Genomic DNA, 14,137 nt, shown 5'->3' with positions numbered 1-14,137 from the left:
ATATCTTGGGACCCTATATACCAATAGGTATCCAAACTATACGGAAACCATCTTCAATACCTCCTTAACAATGTGTGTAAGTTTGGTTTAATTCGGTGCAAAGACACGGCGGGTCCACGTTTTGGCATATATTTCCAGACCCTAGTCATCAATAGGTATGAAAATTACCCCGTATTAAAGCACTTATCAACAGCTTTCATTTGATATCCATATTGTACAAACACATTCTAGGGTCCACGTTTTGGTCTCTATCTCGAGACCCTAGTCACGGAGCGGATGGAAATATTCTGAACTAAAGCATTCTGTTTTTGATTAGTTTATTCTCCAAAACTATTGGAGAATGGAAATGTAAGAAGGAATTGATTAAAACTGAGGCAATAAATAGTTCACAACCTATGCACTTACTTTAAATAAACATATGTATGTATCTTTAAGGTTAGAACTCAGCCTACACTAATTTTCATGCGAGCCTCAGTCAGACTTATTTTTCATTATAAAAATACTAATCATGCCAAATGTCAGTTTTTGGAATATTGTATAACTAACAAACCCGGCCCCCTTCGCTGGGCGCACTAAAATAGAATAGATATGGTTTAGAACAAAAAATATATGGTTTTCATATTATTTATTTCTTTATTCTTTATTCAAGCGCTTTGGCATAAACAATATTTTTTGTTTTTCTATTTGTTTTTGAGTAAATATAAAATATAAATTGAAAATCAGGAAAAAAAGATTGTTGGTGGATGGAAATACTCTGAACTAAAGCATTCACCAACAGCTTCCATTTGATACCCATATTGTACATACACATCCGAAGGTTACCCGGGTCCACGTTTTGACCTATATCTCGAGCCTTATTTCCAAAATAAAATATAATCCATGTTACTCGTGGATGATGTAGCTTTCGAATGGTGAAAGAATTTTTAGTTTTCCTCTTTATAATATTAGTATAGATAACATGAACACCGCCCCACACAACTTCCAACCGACCATCAGTGTTCCTGCAGGGCATTTTAATACTTCTTATATGTTGTTGCTTTGAAGAAATAAAGTTTTATATTATTGACTTATCTTCTTTTCATCTTGATTTCTACCAATTGCAGATAAAATAAATAGCGAAATTTTAACATAATTATCAGTTGCTGTTAAATCGGTGAAGGGAGAACTGAGCCAACAACCGGACTTATCGGCAGCATCAGCAAATGCAGTGTCTGCATCGGTTAAATCGAAGGCATCAGCCCCCGCACAGCAAGATTTCACAAACAAAGCAGCAATCAGAAAACATTTGGCGACGTTGGTGACATCGTGACGCATAAATCACCCTTCAAGCGAAAACGCAGTGGCATGACAAAAATATTGCGTCACTCGACGGAACCGTCAACTCCAACAGTAGCATCGACAGCAGGGGTAACAGATAACGACTTAAACAATGTTTTAACCATCGCAGCTTATAACCATACCACAACGTAGAATAAAGAGTGTTTGTAACAAAGATTGCTCATTTGTACCGTTCTTGTTGCCGCCGACGGTGCCGTTAGCCATTGCTAACTTCGCTGCCACGGCACCTAGCTCCGCTACCGAGAAGATGCTCAGTGATCGTTCGCTGCTCTTAGCTTTCGGTGGCGGATTTAATTTAATCGATAAGCAACTGTGCGATATTGGTGCAAATCTGCCCACCTCGCCTTCACCTGCAGAAGCTGCTGCAGCAGCTTGCATATATTTAGAGAAAGTGAAACATGAGAAGTTATCGCCGCATGTGACAAAAGCGTCAGAAGCACAATTTGACTCCTTAAACGAAGCCAGCATGGAGTCAGCGGCGAGTATCAATAATAGTAATTGTACCAATCGAAATAGCAATAATACTAAAAACAGCAACAGTAATATTGCCAACAGTTTAATAATTAGTCAAGTGAAAAATGCGCTTAGTGGCTCCTCCAGCAATCTAACTATTGCTAATATGACCAACAATCATCCCCACCAACAACACTCACTCCATCACAGTTCTCAACAACCCCAGTCAGCACAAAAAAACAACGTAAGCAACATTGGAAATGTGAAGAGAGAAGGGCTGAGTCCGGGTGCTGGTCCTAATGGTGACCTTCAGTCAGTGATGTCGAGGTATAAAAAAAATATGCGCTCAAACAATATTTGTGGTAGATTGTAGACGTATTTCTGTATTACCCGTGTTTTCAGCTCTTTCATTAAATTGACAGAGAGCGAACATACCTAACAAAAATAATCCAGTAAATCTAAAATAATTGAATTTTCAAAAATTAGGCACAAATACCCCAAAATGTAGAGTTGTATTTTGTATTTAAATCGATGGAAGCCAATCGAATAGAAATCCGGTTGACAAAATCGTATTGACCGTATATTTCAATAAAATAGAATCAATTATCTTCGCAGGATATCCACGCCGTCCTTCTTCAAAGTCTCCACTTCAAGTAAAGTGTTAGTGTGCCTGCCAAATGAAATGCAGTTTAAGTCGTGTTGTTGTGTATAAAGTTTTTAAGTAAAAAAAAAATAAAGGCATATACCATAGGTGATTGTACTACGAGTTCAAGAAAAGTTACATTTCTTAGTATAATAAATAATTGAAAAAATAACTTTCTTCACTTTGACAATAAAAGTTAACTGTCTTCTAATCAACATCTCCGGAGGAGAGCTAAAGTAAAATCGATTATATTTGGGCACAAATAAGACTGTGGAGGTGCCAATAGAAGTTATAATCTTTTGACGCTGTCTGATATATAATTGGCGCTTACACCATTTTTGGCTGTTTGGCCGAGCTCCTCCTTCTATGTACATATTAATAGTGTACGTCTTGATGTTGTTCCACAAATGCGGACCCCGATCATTACATGTTTTTTTATTTTTCTCTCATTTTGGTGTTTTATGCACGCACTTCCGAGTAGTATTTGATGTTCTGATACATAGCTTTAACATTTTCATTTCTAAAATCGCTTTCAATTTGTTCAATTTTCCGCTTCAAGTATATTTTTCTTTTTTCGCATTATTTTCTTAGCTTATTTTAAATATGAACTGTTATAAAAAATAGTACTCTTCTGATCGAATAAAATTTTGAGTGCTTTTCGAAATTCAATATTTGCCTGAGGCTTTGAAAAAAAACTCTAACGTAAGAAGGAGGAATACAACCCAATAAAATAATAAATAGTGTTTTTTGTAATTTTGACTAGCGTGGCATGCTTATTTTAGAATGATGCGCCTTTTTCTTAAATTCCTTTTATCTTACCAAACAACGTGTTGTATAAACCTCTTTTTTTCGCCCCGGTGTAATCAAATCAGCCAAATATGGTATATCATTAATTATTTCTTTCTAAAGGAGTTTGGAAACTTTAATAAAACCGGCCGCCGTAGCCGAATGGGTTAGTGCGTGACTAGGTTCGAATCTCGGCGAAACACCAAAATTAAGAAAAACATTTTTCTAATAGCGGTCACCCCTCGGCAGGCAATAGCAAACCTCCGAGTGTATTTCTGCCATGAAAAAGCTCCTCATAAAAATATCTGCCGTTCGGAGTCGGCTTGAAACTGTAGGTCCCTCCATTTGCGGAACAACATCAAGACGCACACCACAAATGGGAGGAAGAGCTCGGTCAAACACCCAAAAAGGGTGTACTAGCCAATTATATATACATATGTACATATATATAATAAAACCGAAACCATTTGTATCGAATCGCATTACGAATTTGATTGTGAAGTCTTAATAATAAACAAGTGAAATATGAAAATATTTTAATATTATACGAAATTATAAAAACTAATATTTAACATAAGTAAGAAATTTGCACACGAATTCAAAATGACCTTGACTGAAATAGAGTTGACGAAAAAGTGAGGTTAAGTTACTGACGTCACTTTATTATGTATGATCATAGCTGCAATATGCAAACAGTGCGCACTTTCAATATACAATTTTATAAGCCGGTTAAGAGGTGTAGAGGAAGCGAATGAAGCTATAAATAAATGGCGTAACTTACCTAACGTGCCACATTTTCTACCCTATCCAAAAGTGAGGGTGAGCGTTGTCTAGGCGATTTCAATTTATTCTTGTCCACGAGTTATCAAAATAGTTGTTTTGTTCGTCTTGATTTAGTGCCGCAATAGCCTGTCTATGTGCCTTACGTTTATGTCGTCTTCGAACTGCAGATGGTTTTTTATGAGGATGCCATTGCCTGCCAAAGGACGACCGTTTAAAAACAGAAACTGTTTTTATGGTTCGGTGTTTGCCCCCAGGGGGTTTTGAACCCCACTGAATGGTAGTCACACACAAGTTCTTTGGGTATGGTCGTCTCCTTATTATATATATACTTATATGTATATGTATGTATTTTCTTCTTGTCATATTCAAACGAAATATGCGACAAAATTGCAAGACCACCATATGTTTTAATTTTTTTGGAGATAAAAAAAACAAAACACTATAAGTCTTGTTAAGATGTTACAGTAATGGGAGACCAAATATCTGCACAAGATGTTCATTTAGTACTTTCAATTTAATTCGTACTCCCTTCCATTGTTACCGAACCGAAAGATATTTTCACTCAATCTTTTCTCTCAAGCAAACATCACAATAATTTAGCTACCGCGTTATCTGCATACATTTGTATTATACATATTTCACTATGTATATTTATACGTAAATTTACAGCATAAGTATTTGTATGTATATCCACTTGGCACACGTTAGCTGTCATTATACCAAATCATTAACATAAAATAATAATTAAATCTTAACCAACTGACAGGTTAACTGGCTAACCAGACTGGGAAAAAAATTAGAATACCAATGAAAAGCGCAGGTATCAGTCGCAATTTGTAAATTAAACAATTTGTCTCAATTAGGCGCGTTTGATAACACGTTTACGTGCAGAAAGTACGACGAAATTAAAAGCGAAAAAATGAGGCTTCAAAATTGAAAAAAATGATCAGGAAGATCTTATCAATCGGTGTTTTATGCTTTTAGGTTTAGTGTAAAATTCATACAAACATACCTGCATAGTATACCCACATATCTTTTTTTGGCGCTTTATGTATTGATCTACTGTACGCCGTATATTATTGGGTGAGTTGGGAGCCACGAGGAAAAACAACAACGTTAAGATTATGACTGTGTTCTTTGTAACTGTGTTACTACTGTTCAAGTTTTATTTTAGCTTCTTGTGGTTACCATAAAATAATTAGTAAATTAAAATTCACTTCATTACATGTCATGTATTATTTTGAGTTTCTGAATCTTTAGAAATAAATTAATTAGCAAAATGTTCTTGCCCCTTACTAAATTGTGCCATACAACTTTTTACATTAATCCATAAAGTAGTAGAAATTGACAGTGGCACACGAATCTACTTAGCAATTTGTAACAAAACTTAAGTAGAGCAAAGAGAATAAACGGGACAAAAATTCGCAGAAACTATGACTAAAAACATATAAAAATATTGATAAATATGAAAAAAACCTAACTTTAATAGGTTCGAGCAACATAGGCTCCGCCAGATAGTTGATTAATAATGTGTGTACTTGTAATATTATTAATACGAAATATGGTACGAGTAGTAGTAATTCTTTATTTATTTATAAATATTTCATCTCACATTTCAATAATTTTTACAATAATTCGTTTAAATATATAAATACATAAAGAAAGAAATAATAAATTTGTGGCAATAACAATGTTGTCTGTCACAACTCAAAAATTAATAAAAAATTGAACTCTGCAATAAGAAAATTTCTATAGCGTAAGGCTGATTATATAAAGCAAGTTAGTCTTTTCCAATTATGGCCATTAAGTATATCTATTACTTGTGCTTCATTTAGCTTCGCTGCGTTTAGATATTTTATTCTGATCTCCTTCAGTACCGGACATCTTCCTAAGAAGTGCTGCATATTTTCTTCCTCGTTTAAATTGCAGAGGGTGCATATTTTTTTTTTTTTGGTACGATTTACTCTGTAATTTGTTGCACGCCACAATAATTCCTAATGAATAGATGCGAAATGCCAAAAATATATATGTACATAAGTGCATTCATATACGAGGTATCGGAAATTCACGTTAGGATCATAAAGGGTCTATTAATTTGCCATTTCAAATACATACATATATTATATGTTTATATAATTGGCGCGTACACCCTTTTTGGGTGTTTGGCCGAGCTCCTCCCCCTATTTGTGGCGTGCGCATTGATGTTGTTCCACAAATGGAGGGACCTACAGTTTCAATATTTATTATATATTTATTCAGATATTTTTATGAGGAGCTTTTTCAAAACCGAAATACACTCGGAGGTTTGCCATTTGCCTGCTGAGGGGCGACCGCTATTAGAAAATTTGTTTTTCTTAATTTAGATGTTTAATCGAGATTCGAACCTACGTTCCCTCTGTGAATTCCGAATAGTAGTCACGCACCATCCCATTCGGCTACGGGGGCCGCCGTATGAATATATATATGTATATATACACGTGATAATTCTACAACCCTTTTGAACAGATTTGCTTTTGAAAGGAAAACATTTTTTGATAGTTTTTTTCAGAATGTTTTGTTAATAGATATTATTCAGAAGAATAGGATCTTTGTAATAATAAATTTTTTTTCTGCATTTAAGGGGTAACACCACTGTAGAAATTTCAAAAAATTGATTTTTTTTTTATAAGCTTAAAAAATTCTTTGAACCTTTTAAAATACAGAACAAAAAGTTTTATACGTTACCGAAGTTTATTTCATAAATATTTTAAGCTTTTAACCAAGCGTTAGTGATTGCTACCTAACGACTTCTCCAAATTTCCAAACTTTAAACGCGTTTTTCTCAAAACACGTTTTCTGAAATTGGCACGCAGCATAACTCAAACAATTTTAAATATTTTTAATCAGGTTTTTCACTACGTCTGTATAATAACCTTCTTAAGAGAAGAGCGTAGGGAATTTTCGATAGATTAATTTAAACGATTGTTATGATTATTTAAGTGCCGTTTTTTTAGTCCAAAATAGAGTTTTTTCCTTCAAATGCTTGCTAATTCCACAAAAATAAATATTTTTTAAATCCCCTACGTGTTTCTCTAGCTATTCTTATCTAGATTAAGAAAAAAAATGTTTCTTTGTTCCAGATTAAAATTTGCACCCTCTGTGCTGCATGCCGCGGAGCTCCTTCAAGAGAAACCACATTACAAAAATGTCTCCAATGCCGCCATTTTGTAAAATTTTTCGATCAAACTTTGTAGTTTTGTATTTTAGTATATAACTAATAACTTCCCAAATCAGAGTGATTGTTTTCCCTTTCCTTCTATACAAAAAAATTCTTTAAAAATCGTGTTTATTTTACGCGTGTACAGTGGTGTTACCTCTTAATGAAAATGGAAACATCATATGGAAGTGTGTGATTTGAAGTCATTCGCAAAAACTTGAACTTCCCCGTGAAACAATGGAATAAATCTACAAAAATATAAAAACTTTAGATTGTTTGGCATTGTCTTTTATACAAACTTAGAATTGAAGAATATAAATATCAAAAACATCCCCAAACACCACATTCATTAATAATGAATTGACCCGCCATAATGCACATTGTTGTAATTTATTATGTAAAGCTTTATGAGTTTAACAAATAGAGAAGTTGTTCGCTGATCGCTTTCTGATTGAAAAAAAAACGTTACATTTTTCCACGCATTAATTTCCAAAAACAAATTCAGGATTTGAGCATACCTTCTGCTCAAATATGAACGAGACGTTATCAATAAAACGGTCCGCGGATGACATATGGCAAAAATAAATTTTTTGTGTTTTGGTAGGACTGTTATAAGCTTACATGGCAAATTTCAGCGTGATATGTCACATAGTTTGTTTTCTGTGCTACTATTTAATGATGGAAATTCAAGTTGAACAAAGAATTTGTTTGAAATTTTGTTATTCCAACAAAATTTCGGTTTTAGACGCCTTAAAAATGTTGCAGACAACCTATGGGGACTCTGCTCTATCGCGTGCACGTGTTTTCCAGTGGCCGTACATCGGTTGAAAACTTGCCTCATGAATGTCGTCCATCAACATCAGTAAACGACGAAAACATCGGAAAAGTAAAGGAAATTGTGCTTGAAAATCGCACAAATCGCAAAATCGGTTAACGCTGCATATTATTTAGACGTTTTTAAGCGTTTGCGCGAGAACATTCGTCTTAAAAGGAAGGAATTGTGGGACAACAAGTCATGGTTCTTGCATCACGATAATGCACCAGCTCACACATCACGTCTTGTTCGCGATTATTTGAACAAAAATAATGTTAATATCGTTCCGCAAGCACCGTATTCGCCTGATATGGCTCCATGTGACTTTTTCCTGTTTCCCAAGCTCAAGTTGCCACTCCGTGGAAAACATTTTGAGACAATTGAAGTCATAAAAGAGAATTCGAAGAACACACTCGAGCTTGACTTGTTTACAGTAGCACAGAAAACAAACTATGTGGCATATCACGCTGAAATTTGCCATGTAAGCTTATAACAGTCCTACCAAAACACAAAAAATTTAGTTTTGCCATATGTCATCCGCGGACCGTTTTATTGATAACGTCTCATTCATATTTGAGCAGAAGGTATATTTAAAGCAATTCACACAAAAATGTTTGCATTCACGGTATCATAAACAGAGGAATCAATTGTTCAATTCGACTAAGAAAAAATAAATAGCTTTCTTATAAGGCTATAGCTGCGGAAAAAGTGAATGTTTAGGTGCTCAAGGTTCAAAATAAAATGTTGCTCATAATAGTAGTTAAGCAACTTTAGTTCAATATTAGGAGTTTTTTCTTGCATAATTCCGGAATAGCAGAAAGTACAAAGATTATATACTAAAATAGCCAGCAACCTTAAAAGAAACGACAATAAACAGTTAGCACAGAGTCACATTTGTCTTCCTACACTTTGAAGCAAGGAAGTGTCTATGCATGGGTGTATATAGGTGTAGCAATTTTTGAGTGTATCATATTTGAAACGCGATTTAGACTTTGAGTAGATCTGTAAGCTTCTGGCATAATTACTTTAATAATTCCATTATGTTTCTCTATTCATAGATCACGCAGCACCACACCTTCATCATTTCGTGGTGCTTCGCCTCAACATATGTCGACAGAAACACTAATGCCACTAACTTCGATTTTACGGATCCAGCAGGCTGCATCAGCTGGGCGTCATAATTCATCTATTATTGCCGCCACCATGGATACTGCGCATCTAGTAACCACAAATGCTGCACTCCCGACAGAGTTTTCAACACACAACTATTCCGATATTATGCGCAATTTAGCGGCCAAATATAATGATTCCAACCCAAAAAAGTAAACTACAAAAGAGTGCATAGTTAATAAAGACTTCAGTCAAATTCCCCCTTTTTATTTTAACTTTTCAGCTCCTCTTCGGCTCGGCGTAATACTTTTTTTGAAAATTCATCAACAACTCCTACCGCCTCTGTTCTCAGCAAAAATATCAACCAGCAAACTGGCATTAGAAATGCAGGTGCTGCAGCATCGCAAAGTGTTTTACCTAAGAAAGACGCACAACCGCAACTGATGCCACGACTATCCATGTCACCGGGAGAAGTAGCGGTGGCAGCGGCTGCTGCATCTTTTCTAAGCAATCTTCCATTCTCACAAAGCGTGTGCCCGCCATTGATCGATATGAGCAGCACACAAGCCTTAGTTACATTGGTAAGTTACCTCTAGGGCTTTTCTTTAACAGTTTCAAAAGCACAAATTAGAACTATTAAATAGCGTCAGGAACAAAATATTTATAAGGATTCTAAATTAATTGTAGGCACGTGCAGCTAAGGAAGCCGAGATTCAAACTATACTTCGCAGTACTCAGCAAAATCCCAAACCAATAAACTCCACACCTGCCTCACCACATCCCAATCTCAGTGTTGCATTACAACAGGCCGCACAATTTGTTTCACCTGCACTTATTTATTCTACTCAATTGCAAAAACAGCAGCAGATCCAATCTTCACGTCAGTCTAGTCCTTTGCACAGCAGTTCTGTTCAGAAAAGCAAATCATCAGTGGCTACAAGTGCGGCGACCGTGCCTCTTGACTTGAGCTCCCAACCACCAGCGGCCAAACGATTTAAAGTGGAATTACATGCTGCTGGTAGCAGTAGTGAATCAGTTGGACCTGTTTCATCAAATGCAGCAATGTCCCCTTCATCACCAACATCAGAAAATAATGTCTTGATTGGTTCCAGTGGTGGAGTACAAAGAGCACGTTCGAATACACCTGACAAATTCAGCGATTCAGTCTCACCAGCGCCGGCAATAACTCGCCAGTCACCTACTACACAACAATGTCAGGCTCAAAGTGAAGAAGTAGCCCGGTGGACCGTTGATAATGTATGCGCTTTCGTGGGCGAAATTGATATATGCGCTGATTATGTGCAGGTAAGTTCGAGACTATAGTAAAAAATGATTGTACTTCCACCATGAAGGAAAAAATTTCAATTGATTATGAATCTTACACTTCTACCAAAAAACCTATCTTTTGTGTATACTATTTCAAAAGCAATGAATTTCCAAGCGAAGTTCAATCCATCAAATACTCCAACTAATGTATCAACGTTAGTAATAAAATCAGGTAACTTATGTTGTTTTTATTTATTTATTTCAATCTGCGGTACAAAATATGTACCTCGCAGACGTACGAAATAAAGAATTATAATTCGCACATAAAAGTTATTGCATGAAAAAAACAAGTAGGCAATTACAGTCAGATTTTAAAAAACTGGCCTGGATAAAGAAAATGCATATTAAAAAAGCATTTTGAACTCGTCGTGTGTTATTCCATCTCTGAAAAATTGATCATATGGGCTCCAACTTATAACAGCGTATTTTAAGTGGAAACGGACAAGAGCGGCAAATATGTAGCTGTTTAAATGAGGAGGTATTACGTCTAGCGACTACTACTTCGGAATAATAAAATGTATATGGCTATTAAAAGAAAACTTAGCGTTCAAATATGAGCCCCAGATCTTTAACTTTTGAAGAATACCACTAGCAATAGTATAAAAAGTTTCATAAAGATCGCAACATGTCATAAATGCTGAATCAAAGCACTTAACATTCAGAGGTGGTCGGGACTTCACATACCACCGATTAAGATTATTCAGATCATTTTGGAGCTTCAATGCACCGACTGAATTCTTAACCACCGCAAAAATCGTATAAGTACAGCAAACACTATTAAAACGAAAACTAACTACAAATGTCATTATTGACAAAAAAACAAAGAGTAAAGGCCCAAAAATTATCCCTTTGGGCACCCATTATATAGCTATAAATGAATCCAAGGAAATATCATTTCCTCTCCGCCAGGACTGTAAAATTTTCATGTTCATTTCTGAAAACGCTGTACTCTGACCAGAAAATGTAAGGTATTTTCTATACTCTACAAATATTGAAGAGAGCGCTGTCCCACTGAAGTGTTGTCAAAATTGTTGTGCGAGAATTGTAATTGTTATAAAAAAATGGAAGTACATCGTGTAATTTATTATATTCAATATATAATTTGTGGAAGGATTGCATTTTTCTTGTTCTATTCTCATATGAAATAAACAACATCTTCGTGGTGTTATTTTATTCGAGAAAAGAAAACTCTATTAGATAAACCACAAAACCTGTGGACTTAAAATTGTTTATATACATATGTACATGCAGTGTCGGACATACATACGTGCATTACATGTACAAATAATGTTTTTTTGCCGCCTACTACGAGTCAAATATATTTTGTCGCCCAATTTTTGTAAAAAAGATTTTTGATAATTGTTTAAATCGATTATGAAAAGCAACTATTCAACTTAGTCTTAATGGGCTTAGTTTAATTTTATTTGCTAATTTTTTTTAAGTTATGTCGTAATAACTTTACACAAATACGTTCAATATGTTTCGGCCCGCACGGTATGCATACGCATATGTTCCTATCAAAGAAAACATTCTAATAAACCATAACCAATCATTAGTTTCGCCATTTTTATTTAAATAATAAAAATCGCAAATCGAATAAAATTTTATTTTTCAATCTATACTATAAAGGAATGTCTGTACGTGGTCCGCGCATCACTACTAAACGACAACACCAAATGACGTAACAATTTTTATACATTCATATTTTTACCCAATGAAGGTTATAGGCATGTTTTTATAATGGAACTCCCTTCCCACAGCCCCCAGGCCGCGCCACCACTCTCATTCGTCACTAATAATGGAATATTTGCTTAAATTTAATCTAAAAAATCTTAGTTTTTCCTATTTCCCACTATTTATAGCACACTCTAAACTTCATAAACCGCATAAGCTGTTCAACTATAACCCAAATGCAAAGTTCAAAAACGGTTTGAGATAGAAATTTTGATTGGTTGTTTTGATTTTATTCAACGAGGCATAGCAACGGATGCCGGGTATTGTAATATTATGGTTATTAATAAAAAATTAATATATTTTCTATGAAATTATTGTTTGTAATTATTTTACAATCCTCAAAACTACTCCTATGCGAGCGGGGCCGCGGGTTAAACCGAGTATTAAACTAAATTAAAGCAAAGCATATCCGTGGGGATATGTACACGAACTTATTATTATTACTGTTTTTATTATTTTTATTAGTTTTAAAATTTTTATTATGATTTATCAGGCTTTACATATAAATACTCATGGATATGTTAGTAAATATGCATCCATTCAACCAATAACTGGATATTTGACACTACTGCCTCTGTTGGAAACTATATTCACATCTACATCCCTACATAATCATATGCACATATATACGTTCATGTGAACATGCATTAGTGAATATATGTACATACATACGTGCATACACACATTATTTTAAGCTTGAGCAAATACCGGCTGTAATGGCAATACCAAGGCATTAGTAGTTGTAGAGCCAGTTAGCACGATCTAGAGCGCGTAGTTCATCCATGTAGCGTCAAATATGCGTAGCAGAACCGACCCATCTAGAGTGAACTTAAGTTGCATGCCACATCGCTTTTAAACTAAATTCAAAAGCAATTTGAGTAAGAATATTAAATTATATACACATGTGGCCACGGCGACACTTGAATGTCTCGTTGAGACGTTGCTATCAGAAGTGTTACGGATGCTGTCGATTGTCATACATACATTCACAAATACATACATAGCCGGTGCATTTTTCTCTAATATACTCATAAACATATTTCGTTGCTGCTATGTATTTTTGTACTGGATATGGCCTCTGCTCATGCACTTGTCAAATACCTGATATCGCCATCCACCGCCGTACAACCACTTTGGTAAACTTGAATTTGCAATGTTACATGTTTGCTATATCCGCTGGTCATTTATTCTACTAGTTGAATTAGTTGTCTCCTTACCAAGTAAGTTAATATAACGCACAAGCTTGTCATTGTTGTATGGCGACGGATCCTAGTGTTGCATGGTTCGCTTAACCATGAATGATGTGTTGCTTGCTCCAGATGCATGAACTTGTTCCGCATGCGCGCCTTCTAGATCGCGCAATGCCATTAGAAAAGCACGAGGTGACATTACACAGAATGTGTTTCAATGTAAATTGTGGTCAAATATAATTTATTTTGTAAACACTTAAACCAAACTTCTAGAAATAGGGGCTTTGGAACTTCTGTGCGAAAAACTACATTAACACAGAGGAAACACATTTTCAATTATATTCCAGGAAATTTTACCACAGTTTTTTGGGATATTTTATCTTGTTGCTGTAGCCATCTATTTAGTATTTAAGTAATGAATATTTATTTTAAATGGATCCCAGAAAACAAATATGCATGCACCAGTGTTTCTGGGTTTCTGCAATGTTCAGATACGGTAACCACATACTCGTACATAACTTTTGTACTACCCAGACAAATACCTATGGTATGTACGTACACATGTACTCGTGTGTTGCCTTACATACAAATTTTTTTTTTTTTTTTTTTTTTAAACGGAGGAAGCATCGAAAGCCTAACCCCGTCAGTGTGGGACTTTAACCCGAACTAAACCTCCTACCGAATCAAAGTACCGATCCCCCCGGTACAACCGTTAAGTATTCGTCGGGAGGCGGTTTGAGCACTAAGCTCAATGTCCGTTATTG

General features: G+C 35.3%; 1 protein-coding gene across 3 annotated transcripts in view; it reads left to right on the top strand.

The window, feature by feature from the left end:
• LOC128865140 (probable serine/threonine-protein kinase nek3) overlaps positions 1-14,137 on the top strand; it is a 91,222-nt gene that overhangs the window by 63,524 nt on the left and 13,561 nt on the right. For all 3 annotated transcript variants that reach the window (XM_054105165.1, XM_054105167.1, XM_054105168.1), the window contains exons 2-5: positions 1,104-2,118; positions 9,072-9,335; positions 9,407-9,704; positions 9,811-10,428. In XM_054105165.1, the coding sequence (XP_053961140.1) occupies positions 1,586-2,118; positions 9,072-9,335; positions 9,407-9,704; positions 9,811-10,428 (1,713 nt within the window). In that variant the 5' untranslated portion in view covers positions 1,104-1,585. The remainder of the gene's footprint in view (positions 1-1,103; positions 2,119-9,071; positions 9,336-9,406; positions 9,705-9,810; positions 10,429-14,137) is intronic.

Source organism: Anastrepha ludens, chromosome 5 (assembly GCF_028408465.1).
Source record: "Anastrepha ludens isolate Willacy chromosome 5, idAnaLude1.1, whole genome shotgun sequence".
In the NCBI taxonomy this organism is placed as follows: domain Eukaryota; kingdom Metazoa; phylum Arthropoda; class Insecta; order Diptera; family Tephritidae; genus Anastrepha; species Anastrepha ludens.
The sequence above is the reverse complement of the archived record's forward strand: the minus strand, read 5'-3'. Positions and strand labels throughout refer to the sequence as shown.